The 25,452-nt window shown below is 47.0% G+C and overlaps 2 protein-coding genes and 2 non-coding genes across 10 annotated transcripts in view; 1 reads left to right on the forward strand and 3 right to left on the reverse strand.

Moving 5' to 3' along the window:
• MPZL1 (myelin protein zero like 1) overlaps positions 1–5,316 on the reverse strand; it is a 36,885-nt gene extending 31,569 nt beyond the window's left edge. For all 6 annotated transcript variants that reach the window (XM_031612693.2, XM_031612691.2, XM_090152585.1 and 3 more), the window contains exon 1: positions 5,159–5,316. In XM_031612693.2, coding sequence (XP_031468553.1) covers positions 5,159–5,291 — 133 coding nt within the window. In that variant the 5' untranslated portion in view covers positions 5,292–5,316. The remainder of the gene's footprint in view (positions 1–5,158) is intronic.
• Positions 5,317–7,162: 1,846 nt separating this feature from the next.
• TRNAP-AGG (transfer RNA proline (anticodon AGG)) lies at positions 7,163–7,234 on the forward strand. The gene has a single exon. It is a non-coding gene; the product is annotated as a tRNA-Pro (tRNA).
• A 424-nt stretch (positions 7,235–7,658) lies between these two features.
• Positions 7,659–7,730, reverse strand: TRNAP-CGG (transfer RNA proline (anticodon CGG)). The gene has a single exon. It is a non-coding gene; the product is annotated as a tRNA-Pro (tRNA).
• Positions 7,731–8,490: 760 nt separating this feature from the next.
• Positions 8,491–25,452, reverse strand: part of RCSD1 (RCSD domain containing 1) — a 34,923-nt gene continuing 17,961 nt past the window's right edge. Inside the window, exons 2-7 of one of the 2 annotated variants that reach the window (XM_031612702.2) lie at positions 17,965–18,072; positions 15,693–15,782; positions 14,309–14,380; positions 12,845–13,048; positions 11,365–12,016; positions 8,491–10,561 (exon numbers count right to left, since the gene is read on the reverse strand). In XM_031612702.2, coding sequence (XP_031468562.1) covers positions 11,381–12,016; positions 12,845–13,048; positions 14,309–14,380; positions 15,693–15,782; positions 17,965–18,072 — 1,110 coding nt within the window. In that variant the 3' untranslated portion in view covers positions 8,491–10,561; positions 11,365–11,380. The remainder of the gene's footprint in view (positions 10,562–11,364; positions 12,017–12,844; positions 13,049–14,308; positions 14,381–15,692; positions 15,783–17,964; positions 18,073–25,452) is intronic. The other variant, XM_031612703.2, reaches the window with a different exon arrangement.

Genomic DNA, 25,452 nt, shown 5'->3' on the forward strand with positions numbered 1-25,452 from the left:
CAAATTCAGTAAGCTAATAACTACTTATAACCTGCAGCAGCGTGACTACAAAACCGAAAGAAAAAACCCATGCTATATATTTTCAAGTAATTCTTGCTTCACAAGAATTTGTCAGTGATGGTGCCAATTTAAGTCGCTCCCATGCCCACATGTGATGTAACATGATGAATCTGACCAGGAACTAGCTCATGTTCAAAAAAGCATTTCTTCTATTGTTTTCTTTTAAACCAGACCAACACCCTAACCCAGTTCACTGTTCACCACGTTTGCACAACAATGACTGTGCAAGATTAGGAAGAAATGACTAGCAGCTGCTTCAGACAGCTTGCCTATGGAAGACTTCTCTTTCTGGAAGTGCTGATGGCTTTGCTTCTCCCTCTGTCTATAGCACTTTCTCAGTTTACACCAAAGCATTTCTAGAGACAACCCCCTTCCAATTCAGACAGCCCTTTCACCCGTGCCTGTGCCGACTCTGTTAAGCTTTAGGGTATGCAGCATCACCACACAGCCACCAGCTCTTCACCTTACACACTGGAAGAGTGAAGCAAATGGAAAATTCCAAGATGTACTAACCAATTAGATCTTGGAAGTCCTGCTGCACATGCAGCTTTATAGAATTTATTACCAAGAGAGCCTTGTTCACCATATTTCACTTCAGCACATTACAAAAACAAGTTACCAAAAATTGTAACTGATGGGAAACAGACAATTGAGGATGACCTCCTACACTGGTTATTTCACCTAAATGAAGTACTCCAGCCCTAATTTAACCCACCTCAAATATATCCAGCAAGCTTCCTTAGCCCCACTTAACATTACGTGTATTAAGAAACAGCAAATGTACTGCAAAGCATCTTCTGCCAGACTGGAAGGAGAAATTCATATGACAATCAGCTTTCTTGCTTTCCTCATGCATTTCAAGGCAAAAGGTATAGCAGCACTAACTGGAAACTGCCAACCAAACAGTAAAGACAAAAATGCAGAAGCTGAATGACACAGCAGTAAAAGGGAACAACATACATGTGACTTGATATAATCACCTATAAAACAGGCTTTTTTAGAACAACTAGCAGATTGATCTAATCACTTTAAAGTGATGGAGGTGGGAAGGAATCACTGGAGAGACTGCCTGACTGAAGGGTAACCTAATCATTCAACTAGTTCAGAAAACAATACTATTGTTGACCGTGCATCAAAGTGCATATCCACAGCACCCGTGTACGGGTACAGCATATTGTGAAATGCCATACCAAGTAAATACTTGCTCTGCTAAATAGCTGTTGTTCTAAGATAAACATAAATCACTGCAATTTGAATTCCCTATCAGTTCAGACCTTCTTATCCTCTCCTGTCACAGCTTCCGCTTACACAAGAATTCAGTATCCTTTCTATTGCTCTAGTCACCATGCACAGTGTAATTCTAATGTAGACCAGCCCACTAATGAAGATAAGCAAAGCTCAAAAAAGAAGAAGAAAAAAAAAAAGATAATAGCCAACACTGTAAGAATGTAAAAAGTTTCCACACTATTTGATTTATTCCTGGAATATCTTGATTCAATAGTCTTTCAATTTAAGCCTGTTAGGATGTCTGCCTTGTAAAACCAGATGGTAGCCTGTACAGTACATAGGGCACTCACAGCCTACTGTTCCCAGTCAGGATAAGACAAGGCCCCTGACACACAGTGCAATAGCTGATTAACACATTCCCTAATCCACTGCAAGTCAGAAAGCAAGTGAAAAGGTTGTATGTATCACTACACAGAAATAGAGGACTGGGAAGCTGGGGTCAAGGGAAACCTGGGCATCTTATAAGCCACATTCTATTACCAAAACATTAACCTATATTTTCAGCTTCTTCAAAAACTTATTGCTGCTACAAGCAAGCTAATCTGAGCAGTAGTCCCACCTTCAACCTAGCTAGCAGAGTTTACCCACCTTAGCACTTCTTCCCCTTGCAGAAACCAAGTAAGCGCCGCAAGCAAGGAAGTCTTCCTACCTACAGCATCAGTGGGCTCTGTTTGAAAGAGCTAACTGCTTCTGACTGGGTGAACACAACAATCCTGACTAAACCTGGCACAAGCATGAAGATAGCATTGCAACCCTGACTTGCAGTGTTATTTTCATAAAACATTTCAAGAAACTGAAACATGCAGGTAAGCTCAAAACAATAATAGATGCCAGAAGCATTTAACATCCCAGTACTCCTCTGCTTGTTATACTGACCTGTGTGTATGTGCATGTGTGCACATGTGTGAGTGGGTACAAGGAGCAGTAAGAGACAGGGAGCGAAAAAATCAGACTTTGAGAAAGAATGGTAGAAAAACTAACACTCTTTCCAGTAATGTCTAGACATTCTTCAAGACCTTCAGAAGTAATCAGGCACCGTCCTTGTGTTAAAGACAGATCACACTTTAAATGACTGCTTATACGGCTTACCAATTCAGGATTCCAAGATAATCCGTTTCCCTGATGCTCTGGCTAGCTGCTTTAGGCTCACCCACCATACAAGAGATTATACCTAGATTAACTACTCACACCACAAATGTCCAAAGAATCACAAAACATTTGGGAACGATCCTTCATTTTTATAAGAAAAGGAAGCAACTAAGTTCTCAGATGACTGAGCATAAACAAACAGGACAAACTCCAATGCACACACGCAGCCACACACAAGAAAATAAGCCTAACACTTGTTGTCTAGATTTAGTCATGAAGCAGCAACTACGTGCCTGGCCTCACAAAACAGACCTCAACCTGTACAACACATCCCACTTAGTAACATTTCTGTTTCACTGCAGGTTATTGGCCACCAAGCATATCAAGAAGGAGAAGAGCCACAAACCACAGCAGCTAACTGTGCAGAACGCTCCCCAGCCACATATCACATCTGGGCAACCAAGTGGCAACAACACAGAACAGAAAGTTACTTCTGCCCTTCCACTTGCTTGGTGGAGACTCACTTCTCAGTTTCTCATAATATGAAAATTCAGCACAAGAAAAAAGGAAGGAAAAAGAATCCCTGGTAAACTGCAGGAAGTGAAGCAACACATGGGAGGCGAAAAGCAGACTGCTACACACCCTTAAACCCTAGAGAAGGTCATCGTCTCAGTACCAATCAGTTAGTTACCTGGGATATCCAAGTGGACAGAACAGCTTGCAACATAACTCTTACCCCCATGCAAGGACATAAACCTTGTGTCAACTCCACACTTAAAAAGAAGGGGGGGAAAATAAGTATTTTCAAAGAAAACAGAAGGATTAACTGTGTGTGGTATAAGCATGGGGAAGAGAAGCCAACAGGGGATAATTTCTGATTTGAAATAAATATTCAATAGTTATATATATATAAAATAGTTATATATATATATATATATATATATATATATATATATATATATATATAAAATAGGCACAGAATCACTGTCCAACACAGATAAAATAGCTGTTTTAGCATCCATTTAATCCTTTAAATTGTAATCTTCCATTACCCAACCTAGAGAAGATCTTCAAAAGAGTATCTTGCAGCTTTGCTTGCCTTTAAGATACTGCATTTGGTTACATACTTCATGCACTGCAGCAATCTCTTTTTCTTAGCTTCCCATAGCATTACTGCAGTTCTACCTTTTGTTGTGGTCAGGGGAAGTATGTGCCCTTTTTTCTTTTGTCTCCATATATATTTTCAAAGAACTAAGTTTTACTCTAAGCTATATATTCAGCTTCATTCCAAGTATTACACTGCCTCTGAAGGCGTACAGCAAGCCTTAGCAATCTCTATTTACACTTATTGCAAAATGCAGAAGTTTAGCTTAACGACAGCCAAAGAGCAGTGCCATTTGGAAGGAAGTTCCTCACCACTGGGCACGGATCCTCAGACTTGCAGGTTTTTGGGTTTTTTTTCCCAGAAGTTTCCAGATATGAATAGACAATAGGGTTCTTTAGAAATTGCTACTGATTTCCTTTGTGCAGTTTCAACTACTAAGCAAGTATTACCAAGCAAAGCCACTTTCACATGGCACACAGACACTGGTGCCTCCCTTCTATGCACACACACAGCTGCTTTGGGAAAGTTGCTTGTTTTCATTTCAAAATTAAATGGTAAACACAAAACAATTTACCCCGTCAGTACGTATGCCACAGCAAAGCTAAGCTTTATCCTTGCCATTACTAGCACTCCAATATTAGCTGCGTACTTACTCTCCATTCACACCAGTCACAAACACTTGACTTTGGCTGATGTCATTACTGCTCCACCCAAATATTTCACCGTTGACCAAACACAAAAGGTGCTTTCTAAGTTGTTTCCTACAACTCTGGCTTCCCAGCTGCCGCTCACCTCCCTGCTCCACTGCGTCCTCCCTCAACACAGAGGACAGGTGTCCCATGACTGCGCAACCAAAGACACAAACCAGAGAGGCTGATGCGCATCATGGTTGCCACACGCCACGTCGCTGGGCCCCGGCAGACCTGGCATCTATGTGAGCAGCACAGTCCTGCTCCGAGATGCTCTAGGTCACATCTGCAGAGCGATGACCGACTCTTTGCATTTTGCAAGACAATGACACACCTGAACGCCACATCGTCCCATGCACACTGGACGTTTTGCTTTCCATTTGGAAGGAGAAGGAGCAAATTCGTGCAGAAAACACACATGGCCAGTGTGAGAAACCTCACCAGCTGGAGAAACCTCCACCTCAGAAACCTCTGGCAGCTAAGCCAGAGGAGGTGGATTTTCAACCGAGCGGCTTCCTCGGCCGTCTGGGGAACAGCCAAACGGCACGCAGCTCTCAGGACGGCCCTCCACGTTAGCAGCCCACCAACAACAAGCAGGGGAGGCGTTTAAAGAGCGGGAGCGCCTCTACCCAGCAGCAGGGCAGCGCGGTACCCCGGCCGGAGCTCTCCCCGCTCCGGGGCCTTCCCGACGGGCGCGGCCGGCCCTCCGCCCCAGCGCCCCCCGCTCCCTGCCCGTAGGGAATCGGCCGTGCCACGGGGCCGAGCCGCCCCGCTCCCCAGCGCGAAGCAGAGCGGATCGGCGCCCGCAGCCGCCGCCGGCTCCCTCGCCTCGCCTCGCCCGCGAGGACAGCTCCCCCGCCGCCCCCCACAGCCGCCCGAACCACGGGCGCAGCGCCAAGGGGACAAACGGCGGCCGCCCCTCACTCACCGGCAGCCAACGAGGCGACGGCGGCCAGCAGGCAGGCCGAGAGCGGCAGCCGCGCGGCTACGACAGCCGCCGAACGTCCCGCGGTGCCTCCGGCCGCTGCCATTTTCCTGCCGCCACCTCCCCGCGCCCCCATTGTCCGCCCCCGGCCGCCGGCCCGCCCCCTCCCGCCTCGCGGCCCTCTTCCCTGGCCGGGATAGGGCCCCGACGTTGTCACTCGCACACACCTCCCGCGGCCCGCTCGTCCCCGCCCCGCTTTTTATCAATGATTGGTCAAAATGCCGATCCGTCAAATCTCGGCGCCCAATCCAAGATGGAAGCGCGCCGTCCCGCCTCCCGAGCCGGGCACGTGACCTGCTCTCCCCGCCCCGCCGGGCGGTGCCGCGAGGGCGTCGTTCCCGGCGCGGTGCGGGTAGCGCGGGGTCGGGTCTGCTGGGAGTGCGCGGGTGCGTGTCGGGTGGCGTCCGGGAAGCTGAGCGCCTAGCGGCCGAAGCCCGTGAAAGGAGCCGGGCGGCACCCAGCAGCGTTCGATGGCAGCGCGGCGGCGTCCGGCCGCTGCTTCCCGGTCCTCCGGGGGAGGGTGGTTGGGATGAGACCCTGCCGGCTAGGAGAGCCGGCTTGGCACGCGTTACCTGCAGCACGGGCTGCTTCCGCGGCCCTTCTGGCTGCCAGCAAGATAAACCGCGTTTGCCTTTAACCTGATAATTCCAGTTGTATTTTAATGAAGTTGCACACGCTCCAAGCCGGATCACGAGACTATTGCTCACCGCACACGTGAGACTTCCCAGGCCTAAAATACAGGCGCGGGGCTCCCGCTTGCACTGTGCCCGTGCGCACCTTCCTACAGCCGCTCGGGGCGGAGGTCTACGGCTCTCCTGGGATTGCAAACGTCATAGCTTGTGCCTTCGTAATCCGTGCCCTGGGGAGAGCTCTGCACTGTGTTTCTCAGCTAACAGTTGGGGAAGTTTTCTAGAAAGCCAGGATGGGTTATAGCTCTGCTCGATGGCTGAATCGTCGCCAAAGATACCACATTAATACCCACTGCTTTACCTTCAGACCCCCTGAACAGCCCAACCCTTTGTCTTTCCAGGCATTTTTTCCAAGGTAGATAACCCGAAGTGCTTAAAAATCAGGCCCTCTTCCTTTTCTAATTTACTCTCCTCCACAGAGTTCTTGAGTTCTCTGTATATGAGGACTGCTCCAAAAGCAACGCCTCCTACTTTAGTATGTTGTCCCACAACATCAGAGGCAAATGCTGGAGGTTTAGCAGTAGAAGTAGAACCTGCCACGGATATCCCAATACGTGTTGTTGCCGTGTGACAGATGGCAGCAGAGGGGCAGTCTGACACAATGGCATCTGACATGAAAATGCATGCGGAGCAAAGCACTGAATTTTTTCTTCCATGAGGAAAAAATGACACCCACTGACATGCAGTGATGCTTGCTGGATGTTTCTGGAGACCAAACAGTGGAGGTGAGCACAACGAAAGATGGACTGCGTGGGCAATGTTTTCCTAGCAACAATGCCAGCATAGCAGCTGTGAAACAGTGGGTCACTTTTGCTGGAGCAGATTTTTACAAGCATGGCATGCAGGTTCTTGTTCATTGCTGGCAAATATGCATAGCTAATGGCAGTGACTATGTTGAAAAACAGCTCTTGTGGCTGAAAATTTGCTCTATCAATCAGTGTTATTGTGTGTGTCCTTTATATTTGTCGTAGTTTCCATGGAAATAAATTGGAGCCATCGCTTCTAGAGCGACCTACATAGCCTGGCTCGGCCAGGTGAAGCTGCGCGATGACCCAGCTCACCAAGCAGAGAGCACCTGGGAGAGAACCGGGTCTGCTTTTTCAGATCACGATGACTGAGTTAGTGCCTTCTGCTGCTTTCAGAAGACTTGGCACCACCTCCAACAGCCACCAACCAACGGCCACTGCAACAAGTCGTTCAGGCCGGGCGCCTTCGCTCAGTCCTTCTTATTCAACGGCAGAAAACCTTTTCCCGCGGTGGCTCGTTGGTCTAGGGGTATGATTCTCGCTTAGGGTGCGAGAGGTCCCGGGTTCAAATCCCGGACGAGCCCAATTTTTGTTTTTGTTTTTTTTTTAAATCTACGCCTCCTTGCCGTTCGGCACCCACCCACTTGATGGCTGCTGCATAGGCTGAGCCCTGCGCGCATCGCACAAACAGCGGCCGCCACCGCGCAAAGCGGCGGGACGACCGACGCACTGTTGCATTCTAAGACCAGAAGTAACGTGAGCAAGTAGCGAGGAAATGAATCCCTTCTCCCCTTGCCCTCTCTCCCCCCACCACGATGAGCCTGTCTCCTCCGCATCGCCCCTTCATTCCCCAGTGCCTCCCTTCACCGCTGGCATTGCCCTGTCTGCACCCCTCTGAGCCCCGCAGCCTCGCTCCGTTCTGCCAGACGCGGGGCAGCAAAGACAACAAAAACACTCCGGAGCGCTGCAGCGGCAAAAACAGGAGGAAGCCTCACCTCCCTTCACAGAGGGCTCGTCCGGGATTTGAACCCGGGACCTCTCGCACCCGAAGCGAGAATCATACCCCTAGACCAACGAGCCGCTCTCTGCTAAGCTTTCCCCAGCTGAACACTTGACTCATGTCCTCCGCCTCTCACCCGCAGCCATTCTTTCCTACGAGTATTCTCGTGCTGTGCCGTGCCGTGCCTTGCCCTCCCTTCAGAATGCCTCTGATTCTGCTCGCCCTACGCCCACGCCGCTTCTCCGCCGAGCTGCGGCACCTGCTGCGGCTTCGCCCCCCTCGCTCCGAATTTGGCCGAGCTGAGGGCTTGAAGCCGGGCAAGTTCATTCTCAGCGAAGGGAGGGAGCTTCTCCCCCCGTATAGCCGTGGTTTAACCCTGACGGCAGCTGCCAGCATGTTGGTATCTCCTCCCCCGGGCGGGCAGAGCAACGGTCTGAAAGACCGACAGGGCTTTCGTCTGTCGCGACTCACTGCTGTTTGCCTATTCTTGTCCTTACCTTTGCTCATATAGACGCCTGCCTCGCTGATCTGCCAGATCTCTGGGTGCGAGGGGCTCTGCTCAGCGCACAGCCCCAAGCCTACGTTTCATCAAAACGCACTGAGCCTACACCTGAGGGATGGAAGACAGCACTGCCATTTGTGGGCCCAAGCTGGCGTATCCTGGCAGCATGGACACGGCAGGGACATGTACCTACCCGCAGTCTGCTTTTGCAGTGTCGTGGTACTGGCCAAAGAGTTTTTCCAGAATTGCTCTTGCTCAGCCTGTAGAAGGGCCGAGTGTGAGGTTTGTGGGCAGCCTGTGCTAATGTTGCCTGCTGCTTCAGGCTCCGACATTGACCCATGAGAAAAGACACACATTTTGTTCTGTTTTGTTTTTATTTCACCATTTATTTCTTCTGTTTCTCCCTCAGATTTCCACTCCCTTGCTTGGGACACACATGCTCATTCTCTAAACAGGCACACATGAAGTGATATATACAGTCAGGCACAGTCACTCACAGGTGGGACGCTGCTGAGAGAGGAAACAGGATATAGCAAATGATTGCAGCCTGCCCTGGAATACAAGCTTTAACAAACACGTTTAAAAAGGTCCAAAGGCCACAATACTCTGCAACATGGCTCAAAAGGATGCGCAGGTCACATCTGCCTACAAGCCCATTCTGTGTACCAGGGCCAACATGGCTGGCTCTCGACAGATAGCCCCTCAGTGCTCTCATTTGAGGAAAAGAAAGGCAAGGCAAAGAGGCATTTCTTCCTTTGTGATTTTAGTGTTGGCGAACAGAAAGGAGACATCCCTCCAAACCCTGGGTTTCATAACAGTGCTATGCTTCAGAGCCCAGTGCAGGAAGGATGTGGGCTGTGTTGTGTTAAATCCTTCTGCCTGCCTGTAGGACAGGGACAGCATGAACCTCCGACTCTGCTCAGCTTAATATTTACCAGAAGGAGCTTTGTGAGGGACGCAGAGGAGCTGCCTGGCTTCTGCCTTTGGTCTCTGTAGCTGTGTCCATATTGCTGAACCCCAGGTGACTGCTGCAGGTGCAAGCACTGGCACCGTACCGCTCATGGCTCTGACAGCCATCTCATGGTGCAGCTCAGCTTTGGGCAGCCCTGGCCAGCGGTTCCCACAGCAGCCTGCTGCAGAGGGGCTACATCTAAGCAGACATGAGCCCAATGGCCGTGAGCTGCAGCAGCATTTTATTCAGTAATACAATCACAGCTTCAAGCACTACTGACAGGAAACCAGAAAATGGACCTGTTTTCTTTTCCTGCATAACTTATTTCATGCTCTCTAGATGTAGATGTAAAAGTTTTTTTAACTTAACAAATGTTAGTCCCATATCTTAGCTATTATACCAAGAGTGAGTGGAAATCTAGCAAAATGCCAATCCTAGATACTTCCAAGGGACTGGCTATCTGTCCAACATCAAATCATATGCAGTCAGGCCACACATTTTGAAATGACTCAGCCATCCAAGAGCTCATCGTTGACTCACAGAAAATTAATAGGCAGTTTCTAATAAGTTGGGATGCTTTCTGTCAAAAGTGTCACTGAGTAGTTTCAAAAAAAAATCAAAAAGCAGAGTCTGGAAGTTAAAAGGACTGATGGACGGGTGGCCCTTCTAAATCAGAACTGGACCAAGAGAACTTGCCCTGCTGACCTACACAGCACATCTTTTCTGTGCCTCATGTCTGTTCGTTGTTACATTCCACCAGCACTAAAATCACTCCAAAGTTGAAGTACACAAAAACTGCCCACCAACCATGACTGGATGTTTCACAGATCAGCCAGCTCAGCCCCCACTTCAAAGGCATTTTATGCTTTATGAACAATTTCCTAGGAGATTTTCCCATATTCAGGATTCACATTGTCTGCATTAACATATATGGAGCAAATACACACTTTTTTTCCCACTATTAAAACATTATTTACTGAGATTTGAAAACCCGAGATATTTCAAAAAAAGCTACTGAAAAGGCACCATAGACATATGTATGTAAGTGATGAACTTCACCTAAGACCAACGGAGGGGAGAATAAAATGACATTCTGGAGCTCAGCAGGAATAAGGAACAGAGAGGCCCAGGAGTGGCGGTGGCTGCCAGGTCCAGGACAGCATGTAGCAATCAGATCTCTGAGTCTCCAGTTACCACCTTGGGATGTCAGCCAACACCTCAGTTTTGTACTCCCAAGTGATTGTAAGGCAGTCTCTTGTTCTGACTGTCACAAAATATGATGGTGCAAAGCAGAGAGCTGGTGAGCAGCCACTCAGCTCTGGGATCAGTCTGGACCTCGGGGGATATCTGTACTCTGCTCCTCTCCTGCCACTGAAGGTTTTCCAGTAGCTTCCACCTCGATTAAGTTAGATGGTTCCTATTCACACATCATCTCCTGTGTCCTGGGTGGGTACGTCCTTTGGAGAAGGAAAAAGTAAGAAAACGATGAAAAATAATGACAAGTTCTAAGTAAACACATGAGTGGGGAATGTGTAGCTTGGGGTACTTTGGTGGTTTCCATGCTAGACTGCCTCTTTCAGTCGGTCCTCGCCCAACCAAAGATATATTTGAAAAGGGGTCAGGCTGAGGTGAAAGATGTTTCCTCAGATCTCTGTGGCTACGCAGTCAGTGGCTGGAGAACAAGGAAAAAGCTATATGGAACAAGCTCTGCTTTAGTCAGTGGAAATACTCTTCTATTTCAAGTAGTGGAGGCTCACAGAGGCTGCTTGCAGGGCTGATCATGATACTGGTATGAGTGTATTTTTGTTGGCACAGCTAACAGGATAACAAGGTACATATCTGTAAATGTATGTATGTGTATGCATGTATGTGTGCACACAACAATAAAAATACATACATGTAGGGAGATATACAGAAATAGTACATACAAGATAGAGTTAGTACATGCATGGTTTCTACTTTCAAATTGATCTCAGAACAGCAGTTTGAGTAGGGTGTCTGGCATCAGAGAGCCTCTTCCATTGCACTGCAGCAAGAATTATTTGTTCCTTCTCTGCCTCTTTATCCCTTCTTTCTGTAGCACCAGCCTGGAGGACTGGTTGTTTTAAATGTACTGCCTTGAAGACTCTGCAGAGATTTGATACTCTTGAGGTGTGGGAAGCAGCATAAATATTGGCATGTTCTATCACACTTGGCATTTTTATTAGTAAGCAAAATCTTTTGGTATTTTAGGAGCTATTCTCATTCTGACAATACTTACCTAATGTGCATTACAGCTACTCTGTGCCCTGCTCCTGCATGGGTGATGTTAAAGGCTCACTGGCAGTCTCTATACCCACTGCCTCTTGCGGCGGTTGAGGTGCCAGTGGTGTTTTTTCAGTGTCTGATGTTCTTTGTGTGACTGTGTTCTCACTGGTCTCCTTTTCTTCAGCTTCTTCCTTCTCTTTGTCTCCCTTCTCCTGTTCACAGGCACCACCTTTTTCCTCTTTTTCCTGAGGAGCCTCACACACCTTATCTTCCTTGTCTTCAGAGGGTGACTGGGATGAGTTCTCCTCTACTGGAGCACCACAATGCACTTCCTCCTCCTCCTTTTCTGTATCTCCTGTGTTACTCTTACAAGGAGTCACTTCTTCTGCTTGCTTTTCCTCTTTGTCTTCATTGTCTGATCTGCTGGATCCTCTCCTCGATGGGGGCTTCTCATCAGACACCGTCTGTTTCTTTATTTCTTTGTTCCCTGTTTCTGCTTCCTCTGTCTTGCCTTTATGCTCAAATACCTCATCCCCATCTTCTTTGGTACCATTTTCTGGAGAGGGAATGATGCTCCCTAAATCTTCCCCATCTCCATAGTCGGACAGAGATCTTCGGAACTTCCTGGAGGGAGGCCTACGCTTTATTGATCCCCGTGTCCGTACCTTGAGGCAGGAAAAGCAGACATTGAAGCAGTCAAAGAACAGTACTGGAAAGCAGGAAGGCACAATAGAGGGAAATGCTGGGGAAAACTTGATTGCTGCGCTGGTTTTCCTGCTCTGCTACTGAGAGGTAGGGAGGAAGGACTACCTATTGCTGAAAGAGTACTTTATAGGATAAGCAGCTCCCCAAAATATAAACCTTCTTTCCCTCTATAGAGCTGATGCTGAAGAAGATCACTGTCTCAGTGTTAACTGTGAGTCTAAGTTAGACTCTAAATCAAAGAAGCTGATTTCATGGTGCAGGTGCTGCTGACATTGGTTGTTTCAGCCTCTTCAGCTTTTGGGAGTTTGGTGGCTGAGGAAGGAGTCTGCGCTCCAGGGGAAGCTGGTGAATGCAGGTTACAGCTCCTCATTTAGGTGCTGTACACTCTGTGGAACACCTGGGCAGACTGTCAGGGCTCCACAGACAGCACCTTAGCCACCTTTGACATTTGCTGGTGTGTGGCACCATCTCCAAGCGGTGCTCCCTGCCCAGCTATCAGCCACCCACTTACTGCTGAGCTGAAATAATTGAATCCTTACACCTTACCCCTTCTCTATAGCTATGGGGCCATGAAAGCTGCTGAAGCCACTGGCCCACAAAACCCTATGGACTGGTAGGTAGAGAGAAGACCCACAGAACTACACCAAAAGCTGTTTCAAACTCAGCACTTAAATTTCCTGACTTAGCTACAAAGGCAGGACTGAGAGCTAAAGCCTCCCCTTCCTCCTCAGCTGCAAGCAACAGACAAGCTTTATCCTGCTGTGGTGGAGAACTAGAGCATGCCTTACCTTGTTATAGAATTGCAGCTGAGTGCCTTCTGGGGGTTTATCAAAGCTGACCGGCGTCTCACTTGCTTCACTGGACTGCGGCTGGATCCCTGGGCTGCTGGGCGTTGAGGGAGGGGTGCTGAACGGAGACACCATGACTTTCAGACCAGGGCTTTTGGGAGATGCTCCCGGCAGCAAAGCTGCTGGCGTAAAAGCCAGATTGGCCTGCAAAGAAAAATGCCCGTCACTGCTGTGGGTGACACCGGTGTGTAATACATGCATTAACCACGTGGAGGAACCCTTGCTCACACCACAGGGCCACCACGTCTCAGCTGTCACAGCCCACATACCTTCTGGTTATGGGTCTCTCCTGGTGACACTGTCAACAAACAAGTCCGGGCAGAGGAGTTATGACTGGACATTTGCCCTTCCCCAACAGCTGGATCTCAAGATGAGTTCTTTTGTCATCCTAAGGACTTTGGGGATTTTCCAGTGACCCAGCCAAGCCAGCACAGTGTACAGTGGCTGAGCCAAGGTATCAACAAGCAGTCAGCAATCAGATTGAGATTTAAACCATCCCTGTCTGTGCCCAAGCAGACCTCACATTTTCAAGGTTGGTCTGCAGGTCTTCTGAATGATCTGTGCAGCCATGAAGAGAGAGAAGGCCATAGAAAGAAACAAGGTTGTGATTAACTGTGGCAAAGCACCTTGTGCTAGCCTGCCATTAAGTTCTCCAGGCAAATGTCCTTGGGTGCATTAACAGGGACACTGCTATGAATAGGCTTGCATTGCATTGGGGTGCTCGGGAGGCATTATGTCCAGAAGTCACGCATGCTGCCGGGAGTGGCAGCTGGCAACGGTAGGACACCATGTCTGTGGGCTATTGAGTGTTGAGCTGTCCTCAGTGGCATGAATCAGGTACCACCGAGACAAAAAAAACAGGAAGCACAGGCTGCTTGTGTGTAATTCAAGGGAATTGAGGCAAGGAAAGAACAGAGCTTCTAGGCAGTCTTAGGGGAGTGTCAGAGACCCAAAGGCACTGTCCAATCACAGGACTTTGCCTGTTTTTGCTCCAGGTCAACTCTCTGAGACATACAAGTGGTTTAAACTGCTGTGGAGAAAGAGCTGGAGGGAACCTCAGCCACAGCTTTCCTCCTCTTTTTTATGAGCTGCTTTTAAAGTAATGCCATATATGCCACAGATCCAGTACAGTGATCCTGTGCCCCACACTGACCTACCAATGCTCATGCCCAAGGACAGTGTTACTGACAGTGGTTACCCATTAGCAGATCTGCTCTGCCCTCCTTGTTTATGCATTGTGGTACCGGGCCCTTGTTGGTGAGACCACTGCCCTTCCTACCTAACTGTCACCCTCAACTCCTGGATCCTCTTTCCTTGTGGCTCATCTGCAAGGGAAGTGGCTCTGACAAATGCCAAGCAGTTTTAATTTGCTGGGGCAGCCATGCGGGCTCTTCCAGGACCTACCTGTAGCTTTTCAATCATGGGAGAGCTTTTCACCTTGACCTTGGGAATGGGACAAGCATTTGGAGATGGCTTCTGCAAAACAGAACGAAAACATGAAAAGATCACATTAAAGTAGGTGAGAAAAAGGAAATGCAGAAAAGGTACAAAACTTAGAAGAGATGAAAGTGCTTGCAGGGAAGCACATGAAGCCTCATATAAGGCGTTCATACAAAAGTTTGCCGCCTTCTTTCCTAACCACACTCCCCTTTTGCTTTCTAGACATCTTAGGGCTCCACATGCATGTATCCTTCTTCTGGGAGAAAAGGTGATCGTCCTTTGGCTGAAGTGTCTGAGTTAGCTGCTGCCATGTGGCTTTGAGTTGAGTATCTAACCTATGATATAGTTTCCCCCTATATGAGGATTGGACAGATTAAAATTCTACCTCTCAAAAGGTACAGGGCCTTAATGTTGGTAAAACATTACAAACTGTTTGTAATGGTAAAGACTCTGCCACCACTCAACTAACAGTTACAGGGTACCCGGTCAGTCTGGAAAGGAAAAGTCTAAGTGGCCATAATGGTTGAGCTATGAAAGGCTCAAAACTGAGAAAGGGAGAGTATTTCTTTGAGAAGGTATGTAGGAAAAGGAAGGAATGTGAGTCTTCAAAGTTTGTGTTTCTCTGGCATGGAGGCAACAAGAGCCTGTAGCTATCAGAAGAGAACATTCAAGAACCATTTCTTTAAGGGCAGGCAATGATATGAAATTTGGTGGATAAACCTCATACTTTGATACTACAGAAAGCCAGAAGTGACTGGAAAAGGCTTGAATATAAACTTGGGTGAGTAGCAGCCAGCTTCTTTGGACCTTACTGGGATCTGCTCCTGCTCATTCAAGGGTGCTGCATGGAGGACACCTCAAGACAATATTCTGCAGGCATTGCTGAAAAAAAACCTCTTTGTCTAGATTAATTATTCCTTTATTTCTGAAGAGCAGAACTATTATGCCACTACATTTGAACCTTCAGTGTTCATACGAAGCTAAAAAAAAAGAAAAAAAAAAAAGAGAGATGTTCGCTGGGCTAAATGGCGTTCAACTGTAAGAAATACTAGCAGTTCCTGCTTTAAAACAATTCAAAGGTGGTGACTGTGTGGATCTGTCAGTGCAATAAAAGGTTAAAAGCAAAAACAGTAGAAATGGGATGCGTCTGTGTGTTACCAGAGTTGGAAGCAATGTGCTGCTAATTCTGAGTCAGTGCCTGTGTGGAAGCATGGGAAGGTGTGGTAGTGCATTACTGATGTCTTCTGCTGCACAGCTTGATCACTGTGCTACCTGCAAGCTTATGTCTCATGACATAACAGACTGCAGAGAAGAGATTCTTTGTCCTTGGGTTAAATTGATAACTCACTTGCCCATTGTTCTGGCTTGTCTCAGTTTTGTTGGGATACAATGGAAGGGAACATGGTGGTTTCCTCCTTGTTGGCTTATGTGGTGGCACCTGAGAGAAGAAAGCAACCAACTCAGCAGAAGGAACATTAGTTTGTTGTTGTTTGGTTAAGTGAAATTCAAGCACAAAACAGCATGCTCTGTAAGTGACCTGCTTGGATGGCAGTGCCCAGCTTACCTAAAGGAAATTTCCAAAGGCATCACATGACATTAATATATGGATACGTGACCAGCATGCTAAGGTCACAGCATCTCAAGCCCAATCCTAGTATTGGAAAAGTAGGCTAGATCTCTTTTCACAGCATGAACCATGACAGTTAGTTTTGTGCAAAGAACACTCTTCTAAGCTGTGAAGGGTGGAGAAGCCTTCCCAGAAGCTTCATCTTCAAAGCACACTGCTGGATAACCCCTCCCCACCACACACAATGAAATAGCTTGGCATTGTTCTCTTTCCTGTCTTATTACCAGGACTTGTTCTTAAAGAATCTCAGCTTCCTACCTTGTTCATGATCTTAATAATTTTTGGACAACTTGGTGGATATTCCTTAATATCCACAGTATAATGTGGGGATAATTTTGTTACTTCCTAATAGGCAGGCATGTGAAAAAAACAACAAAAAAAAGGATTATAGCACATGCTTTTTATGGAATTGGATGTCTAGGAGGACAAGTGGAGCTGATTTCAATTAACTACTGGTGGTATTACACCCAGCCATGGCAATGCTGCATCTCTAAGCAGACAAAAGCAGTCCTGCCCTTCCGCTTACATCACACTAGGAAGCAGTAATACTCAGTTTTATTGAAACCCTACCATTCTGCAACCAAACAATGCTGTGTTGTGCCACAGTGATGGTCAGAGGTTCACTGGCTGATAGGTTCCTCATTTCTGACATGGGTTAAGCAAGGGTTAAGGACCATCCAGGCAGCCATTAATCTGAGACCAGCCTGAGAAAGCTGTTGGGAAGTGACAGGCAGCTTGGAGAGAAAAGACAGGAAACTTTGTCCTCCTCGGTCCCTGGAGAAAATGAGTTTTTCCCTCACTGTGAGGCCCCTCTACCCTGCCTGGGCTTGGGAACAGCAGAGGTCTGCAGATAACATATAGAAGGTCTGGGAACTTTCTGGCTTCCTAAGGGTGAAGAACTTGGTGCAATTAAATCCCATACCTTAAAAAGAGGAAATGACTATAATGGGATGGATGGAATAGTGTACTGGTGACTAGAAGAAAAAAAATAGTGGTTGGGGAGAGATTGGCTATTCCCAGCCTGGGGCCCAGCTATATGAGTGTTAACCTCTGATAAACAGTGGCCCTCCAGACCCACACAACAGAGGTCACCAGTGCATCCCGCCAAAGACATGATGTATTACAGGGAGGATGCTCTTAGGTCCAGCCTGGGATAAAACTGAAATCAGGTGAGCAAGAAAAGCAAACAGTTCAATTTTAAAGGAGTTTTAAACGTATTGACTGGAGGGGGCTTGTCAGTAGGCATTTACACTTCTAGAAAAGTGTGTAGTGATACAGGGGGCTTTCCTAAAATGTCAGAATTCATCAATAAACACTTTGATTTTCCTTTCTTCCTAAGAGAGGTATTCAAGTGTTCTGCTTACCTGGTGAAAGACAACTTGTGAGTTGAATGCTTGGCATAGTGGGCTTTCTGTGAAATAAACCCTCAGCATGACAGAGATAGGCACAGAATCTGAAATGTTGTTACTGCGAAGAGGTAACTGGGGTAATTAAGGAGATAACTTTCTGTCTCACAAACGTATAGAATGAAGCACCTAAAGGAAACTTTTTGTGAACAAGGTGCTAATGACATGCCACTGGCTTCTACTCTAAGTAACCTATTGTTTGCCACCTTCTTCCATAGTTCAAAATTAGCTTCTTTATTATTCATCACTACCCTCAGCCCACAAAAGCCAGCCTACACAGTACATGCATTGCTGCCTGCTACTGTTAGGGATATGTGCATATCCCACTCGGCTTTAGAGCATCTCAGTTACAGTGTGAACGTGCGGCTCTGCCAAAAAAACTATGCACAAATCAGCCAAAAAAACTATGCACAAATCAGCAATGCACCAAAGATAGTGTCATAGCTTGCACTGCAGTTATGAGACAGAGCCTTTTAGGAGACTCAAAATCAAAGTGGATTTATGCACTGAAACTCTAACTTCTACAGGCAGAAGCAAGTGTCTCATTCCCCACTTCATTACCTGCTAGTGGCTGCAAAGCTCCTTACCTCTTTTCCAGTGATACTGGCTGCTTGCTCTTTGAATTTCCCTGCTAGCTGAGCCACTGAAGGTGATGCCGACTTGTCCACCTCTGAATTGGTCTCTGTTGGCCTGTTCTGACAAATCAGAAACAGTATGCTATGAGCAAAGGCTGGGAAAAACAAGCAAGCTAGAGAGGAGATTGTGTGTTACAAAGTTCAAGAGTAAGCAACGACTTAAAGCAGAGTTTCTCATATCTGGCATTGATCATCCAGTCTGAGAGCAGAAGTTTTGGGGATACAGGACATAGCAATACATTCAAATATCCAAGGCAGTGAGTAGAATCACATAAAATTAGTAATTCATACACTTTTCATCCCTGGCTGAAGGTTCTATACTCAGTGTTTTTCATGTTCCTTCTCTTTTCCCAGCAGTGAACTGATGAGATTGAGTGATAAATGACATCCCCATTCACTTCTCATCCCTCCCACCCATTTTTGTTGCCCTAATAACAAGTGCCCTTCCTTTTCCAATGGTTCTGTAATGAGAAGCCATTCTCTGCCCCTGCAGCAAGCTAGAATCTGCCTGGGGATGTCCCTGTGCTGTTCTGCTTTCTATGGGAATGAAAGAATCAGGTGGGTGGGTGGGAGGGAGGAAATACCAGTGCTGAGGGAAGCTTCCCCTCTCCTGGGCCAGAGCAGGCTGAGAAGTGGGAGGATTGCTGGAGACTGGATGGTGCAGCTCTTCCTGCAGCAAACAGCCCTGCTCATCCCACATTTACCTTGTTTTCTTTGTTATGTGTGTATCAAGAAAGGGCAAGAGTAAGCCTTGAAATCAAAGCTCATGAAAGGAAACTTTTGTTCTTTGTCTTCAATATCTGATGCAGTGAAAACCAAACCAGAAGAACTGTGAATATCTAGCCAACAATCTTTGTTTTGTTGGTAACTGAGACTTCAGAACTACAAACTAGGCTACGAACCATCGGAAAGGAGCCTGCACTCCCTACACCACCACTATTAATCCATAACCAGCACAATGCTTGTTGTCCTTCGTGTTCTACGCATTTCTATTTCTCAGTCAGAAAGTACACCAAAGGCTGTTTGAGGAATAAATTTCTGTTTCTCCAAAGGTGCTTTTCCTTCTCCCTTCATGCTGCTCTGCCTGGAAGGAACTGGCTGGCTAGTTAATGTAACCATTCCTTTAGTATTGATGGAGGTAAAAGGCCCCCAGAGCACCAAGCTGGCCCATGTATGAGCTGTTTCTTCTGGCCAAAGGACCTTTCCCCTTCTCAGAGAGTGATAGCTCCTATCTATCTTCTTCCAGCCCCACAAGTCCCCAGTAGATGCTGCTATTCTGTTTCCAGGATCCTCACTACATCTTTCCTCTTAAAATCTTTCCATATACTTCTGACCAGCTTTCTCACATCCACCCACAAAAGCCATTTCAAGCTTGGTCTTCTCAGTGAGCTTCTAGCACCTCTTCCCTCCACCTTCTCTGCCTTCATTAGAGTCATTAGAAGCAGGGGAAGTGGCAGAGAAGGGGAAAGGAAGGACCAGTGAAGTAAGCAGATGAGGAGGACAACGTGCAGCACAAAACAACGATGGCTGGGCTCAGTAAGGAGGCAGAGCCCTTTCCAGAGCTCCATGCTGTTCAGGAAGGGCTGCCTGGAAATAAAAGGGGAAGAAGGATGGAGCTGGGGAAAGGAGAAAGAATCCAAGTGCTTGACTCAGAGACTCAGCTAAGGCTGAGGAGATGCAGGTGCCAGAAGTTTGTGTGGGAGGGTTGCCTCCCCTATAGTCTCTTTTCTTCTCGTGCTTCTTTCACAGTCCTCTGCCTTCACCCAGAAAAGGCAGTGCATTTCCTGTTGGCCTCCTTGACCTCTTATGTTGCGGTTGTTGTGCGGCTGTTTTTGTTAAACTTGTTGCTCTCCAGTCTGAAAACACGGCTCCTTTTCTCTAGGTTTGATCGGAGCTGTACAGCTGGAGTGCATTTCTTTTTTTGCTGGTAGCATTGCAGCACAGCTCTCCAGCACATGGAGCCTGAGTCCGGCGCACAGGAAGCAGTGAGCATGCCATTCTAAGATTAGAACAAGTAGCCCACGGGCTGTGTCCTCCCAAAACTGCCAGCTGCAGGCTCTCCAATTACACTACGCCTTTTGCAACAGGAAAAGTCCTTTCTCAGATCCTTTCTGGCAATTGAACTGCTGTCCTCTGTCCGGCTTTTTCTACAGGGCTGGTTTTTTTTTCATTTGTTTGGTTTTTTCCCCAGCTGGTGTTCCAGGCTGTATGCCTCCTAGTCGACGGGGTTCACCATGCTGGGACACTTGGATGCGGAAAATTCCCTCCCTCTCATGGGAAGGAAAGTGCTCTCCCACTGACTTCCAGCGGCTGCCTGTTCACTGCAAAGAAGGGGGAAGCCTCGTGTTCTCACTCTCCTTGCAGAGCTGGCACCAGCCCTCGGCCTCCTCCATCTGAGACATGGTTGCTTGGTGCTGGGTCTCTCCTGACCTGGAGTATCAGTGCATTCTCTTCTGTTCTTAGTGTTTTTCCCCATTCATTGACACAGTCCACCAGCTCTCTGAATGATGATGAGGAGCAGTTCTGCTCTTCTTTTGCAAAAACAGCAGAATTATTCACACTTGAATTTTGCACCTGTCAGAAATGTGGTCTGCCTGCATGGACTAAAAGCACTGAGCCAGGGTACAAGACTTACTCCATCAGCCATTTGGTGGGCTGCTATTCTGAGGTCTTTCACTCTTCCATAAAAATAAGTATCTAAGCATTGCATCACATATTCTGAAAGATTTCAGATTGAGAGGCAAAACAGGAATTAAATTGCACCATCAATGTGAGCATGTCACTGCAAAAGAGGAAGCGCATCTAACAAGTTCTTCGTGAAGGGTCTCATTTTCCTCTTCCAAATAAGTTTATAAATTTGAAAATGTTTTTTTTTTCCAATCCCATCTCATTGCTTTTGAGAACACAGTCCCTCTAGCTGTGCTACAGAAGAAAGTTCTGCCTTTATTCAGGGAGTTGGTACAATTTCAGCAACTCAAACTTCCCACCAAAGCCTCTCCTTCCTTTGAAAGAGTCCTTTTCCTTTGGAATCATTGCCTCTGATGTGAGAGCAAAATGCGCTGCCTGCCTTTCCTCTATTTTGCAGATGGGTTGAAGAGGCACCACCATTTTTAGCAGAGATGTATGCCCCTACTTCTCTCACAGGCTGTCTGGTAGACACACCATCAGGTCCTGCAGAAGTATCCCACACTATCCCTGCTGTGTCTCTTCGAGGTGAGTCCTGACTGCACTGATAGGCTAATATGGCAGAAGGTGCTAGGGTTAAAGAAGGTGCTAAGGACAAAAGGAGTCTAGAGGCCACAGTTTCCTGTCTGTACCATTTGTGTACTCACAAAGAACTTTTCTTAAAGGTCATGGATGTAAGCTACAGGTGGGGAGTATCACTACAGTTAATGAGTTTCTTATGAAATCAAAATTATAAAGAGTCCTGGGAAAAACTGGAAAGCCCAGAGGTAGTTTTGGAGATGAATTTGAACATCCTGATGGGATTGGTTCAAAACTGGCTCTCTCCACCCTCAGGCCTCTGCAATTGAAAGCTGTCCTGACCCCATGTCATGGCATTGGTACCCTACAAGTTTGGGCGCTGGCTGTGATAGGTGACTGCAATGCTAATCAGAAGGGGGACCAGCAGGTGTTGGAAGCAGACAGAGGGAGATGCTCCAGTTTGGATTTGTGCATCTGCTTTGTCTGGTGAAAAGAGCAAATGTGTATTAATTACCATACAATGAAGTGTTCGGGCTTAAGCAGCACCAACATACTGGCTGAGTACCAGCAGAGATGTGTCCTCCATTGTGCCAAGAGTCCTCTGAAGTGCCTGCTTTTGTATTTACAATACTTTGGCTGCATAGAACACCTTATAACTGCAAGGGACTTTGCAGCACCTTGCAAGACTGGTGTGTTTTGTGGCTGTGAACCCAGCTGCTGCTTACATGACTGTTTGCACCAGTTCTGTGTACTTTCCCACTCTTGTCCTCATGCAACTGCACCTAGACTTGGTTTTAAGGCCCAGCCCTGTCAGCTCTGCATGCCTCCCGTGCCCTGAAGAGCTTCACAAAAGCTATTCCCCACAGGCAGTCCTCACACCAGGCCATCATGCCTGCTGCCTTCTCATACCCTGCACTTGCACAAGCTCTGCACAGCTTCCCCCTGACTCCCATGGAGTTTTTCATTGCTGCCCTATGTTCTGAAGCAAAAGCAAATGTGGCAAAAATAATGATAAACATAGTGGCAGACACAAAATAGCATAAGAGGCCCAGGGCCGGTGTCTCGCTCTCAGAAGCAGGATCCAGAAATCAGAGATCTTCAGCAGACAGCTCTCAGTGCTTCACCATGAGAAACCCAGTTGTCAGTAAGCTGGGTGAAAAGCAGAGAGAGTCAATGCTTTTGGGGTGCCGTTTCATGAAATCCTGGTTTGGACAAAGAGCTCATGTTTCCAACTGCTCTTTTTCTCTTGACCTTTCCTCCCCCCTCCCTCATGCCAGTGTGTTTGTAGGGATGTGCTGTAAACTGGATCACTGAAATGATCTGGGCTAAAAATACTTCCCTTAACTCTTTACCAGGTTATTTTTAACCCCAATCATTTCAGTAACAGCACTGGTGGCACGGCTCAACAAGGGAGCAGACTGCAGCTGAGGGGCCAGACCTCACCACTGCTCACTTGGCCAAAGTCTGAGGAAAGGCCATCTTGACATGTCGTCCTGCTCAGAGGGTGATGATTTTCTTCACAGCCCTGCCACCCACTGCTAACCCAGGTACCTGGCTCTAAAAGGCACGTGTTTGTTAGTACAGTAGTCAGGGCATATTTTGAACTTTCCTCTCTACCCACAGTGCTGCTTTGAGCAGCTCCTGTTCTTACCCCTCCTCGACTCTGCTGATGAAATTGCCTGCAGGACTGTGTCCTAAACCAGGTCAGGGATGTAATTCTGACTACAAATAACCCAATCAAAAAAAAGATTGTTTTTAATTCAGGCTCACTGTGCCACTCAACAGAAAAGAACGCTGGCATAGCAGAGGATCATTGTGGGCACAGGGAGTGCTGAGGCCTACAGTGTGGCACAGGAAGAGTAGCTCCACACCTATAGCACCTACACAGCCAAGGAAGGGATGGGGGAGGTGTCTGGAGGCAGGAATCTATTAGGTCAAAGCTCCTGCCAAAATAAACATCACTACATTCTGCCAGGGTTCAGTAAGGAATACCGGGAAACGATGCTGTGGTTTCCTTTGAAATTAAAGTGATTGCAGGAGAAACCAGAGCCTTGCACAGGCTCTCCTTCCCCACCTGACCCTGCAAAGCAGCACTCTCAAGGCAGACTTGTGCCTTCTGCTCACAGCTTTCCCAGACATCACATGTACCCGTCTCAATTTTCAGTAAGGTAGCTGCAGGATTTAAAGAGCGAACCATTCAAAGACCTTGTCTGCAGGGAGAAGCTTACACCACGTACCCTGGGGTCACTGTCTCAGCTTGCACAGGGAGCAGTACAACCTTCATCTGATAGGAGTGCCTTTTTTTTTTTCAGCATAACTGAACTCCTTCACAACCTGCTGCCTTAAGAAAGCAAGAGAGCCATTCTCAAATGTCTCAGCTACCCATTTCTCACACAGAAGACAGCATTTTGAGAGTGATGTGTTATGCTGTAACAAGGCATGTGCCCTCTGATGGGGCTCCCCTGGGGGTGGACACCTCTTATCCCCATGATGAAGTTATGCAACTTCCCTCTGGAAGGGACTCCCCCTGTGCAGATGGAGTTTGGTGAATCAGAGACATCCTACTTTCTTGCCCATCAAGCAGCGAAGAAGTATTGACAGCATCATCTCCTCCCATGTTGCCCCATGAAGATATGGGGTGTCCATATCTTCAAGTATGAGCTAATCTCTTCTCCCTGGACAATCTGTTATTGGACTTGTGGAAAATGCTGCATTTCATATAAGTCACTGCATATTCACAAAGCACAACATACAAGGTACCATTTTGGTCTATCTGGAGAGAATATGAACTTCCTGAAGGGAGGCCGTAGTGAGCTGGGAGTCAGCCTCTTCTCTTGTGTGAGTAGGACTACGGGGAATGGCCTCAAGTTGCGCCAGGGGAGATTCAGGCTGGATGTTAGGAGATACTGTTTTTCTGAAAGAGTGGTCAGGCAGTGGAATGGGCTGCCCAGGGAGATGGTGGAGTCACCAACCCTGGAGGTGTTCAAGAAATGTTTGGATGTTGTGTTGAGAGACATGGTTTAGTGAGAACTATTGGTGATCAGTGCATGGTTGAACTGGATGGTCTTGTAGATCTTTTCCAACCTTGGTGATTCTGTGATTCTGCATTGGAGAACACATAATGAATACTCCTCACTACCAGCCAAATGTGTGTGTGTGACCAATGCTGGGTGGTTAAAAGCCACAGTAATATTCAATATTGATGCACAACATAGTAATACCATGTCTGTATGAAGTGAATTGATAAAATCTTCAGTTGGAGGATCCCTGGATTACCTGTTCTGAGGGTAAGCATCCAAAGAGGCCGACATATCAAACGATTATTTTCTACCCTTAGGTTCATTTACTGAATCAAGAAGAGAATCTAAAGAAAGTTGAAAGGATCCCTGGGTGTAAGTATTAGCCTTAAAGAAGAAAATAGTGCAGAATAGACAAGTTTTGGTTCACCTGGGCAAATCTGCCTCTCTTTTAGTCTTGTTCAATGGCAGGAACTAGCTAACTGAATTTTTGTTTTCAGTCTCTCCTAATAGGCACCAGTTATTTCAACTCTTGTGTAAGTGCAGTTAAGATTAGACAGCTTGTAAGAAACTCCTGTTTAAATGAACTTTAAAAAGCTCAAGAAGAGGTTTTAATTACAACTGGACCCAAATTACCCATGGATAAATCTAATATATAGTCTTTAGTTTCATTCAAAGCCATCTCTCTCCATTTTCCACTTAGATGAATCCCTGTTTGCATCCTCATGCCAACACAATTTAAACTGTTTATCTATGTCCATGTGAGCACTGCAGTGGCATCAAGATTATTTTGAAAGGGGAACATTGTTAGGACTGCAAAAGGAGAAATAAATGAGAAGGGCAGGTTTAGAACACAAACTCCCCCAAAGGAGCAAACTGAAAGGCAAGAGGATGGGAAAATAACTAAGTCACAGCATGAGGAACCAGACTGCAAAAATTGCTAGAATCCAGACACAATTTGAGTTTATTAATTCTTCTGGTGATCCATGAAAGTATCACTGAGGGCTGAACGTAGATCACCCAGGAAGTGGGAGGGCTCACACTTGTGTAGCCCATTTTTACATCCCTAGAAGGAAATCTCACAGTGATGGTTCCGACTGGAGCCCAGCAATACGACGGGCCCCTGGCTCAAGAAGCAACACATCCCAAGATGTAAGTCTTGAATAAACAAACCTCTTCTTGCTACACTGACCCCTCTTCACCCCAGCAAAGCATCTTT

Source organism: Phasianus colchicus, chromosome 1, assembly GCF_987193195.1.
Source record: "Phasianus colchicus chromosome 1, bPhaCol1.hap1.1, whole genome shotgun sequence".
NCBI lineage: Eukaryota > Metazoa > Chordata > Aves > Galliformes > Phasianidae > Phasianus > Phasianus colchicus.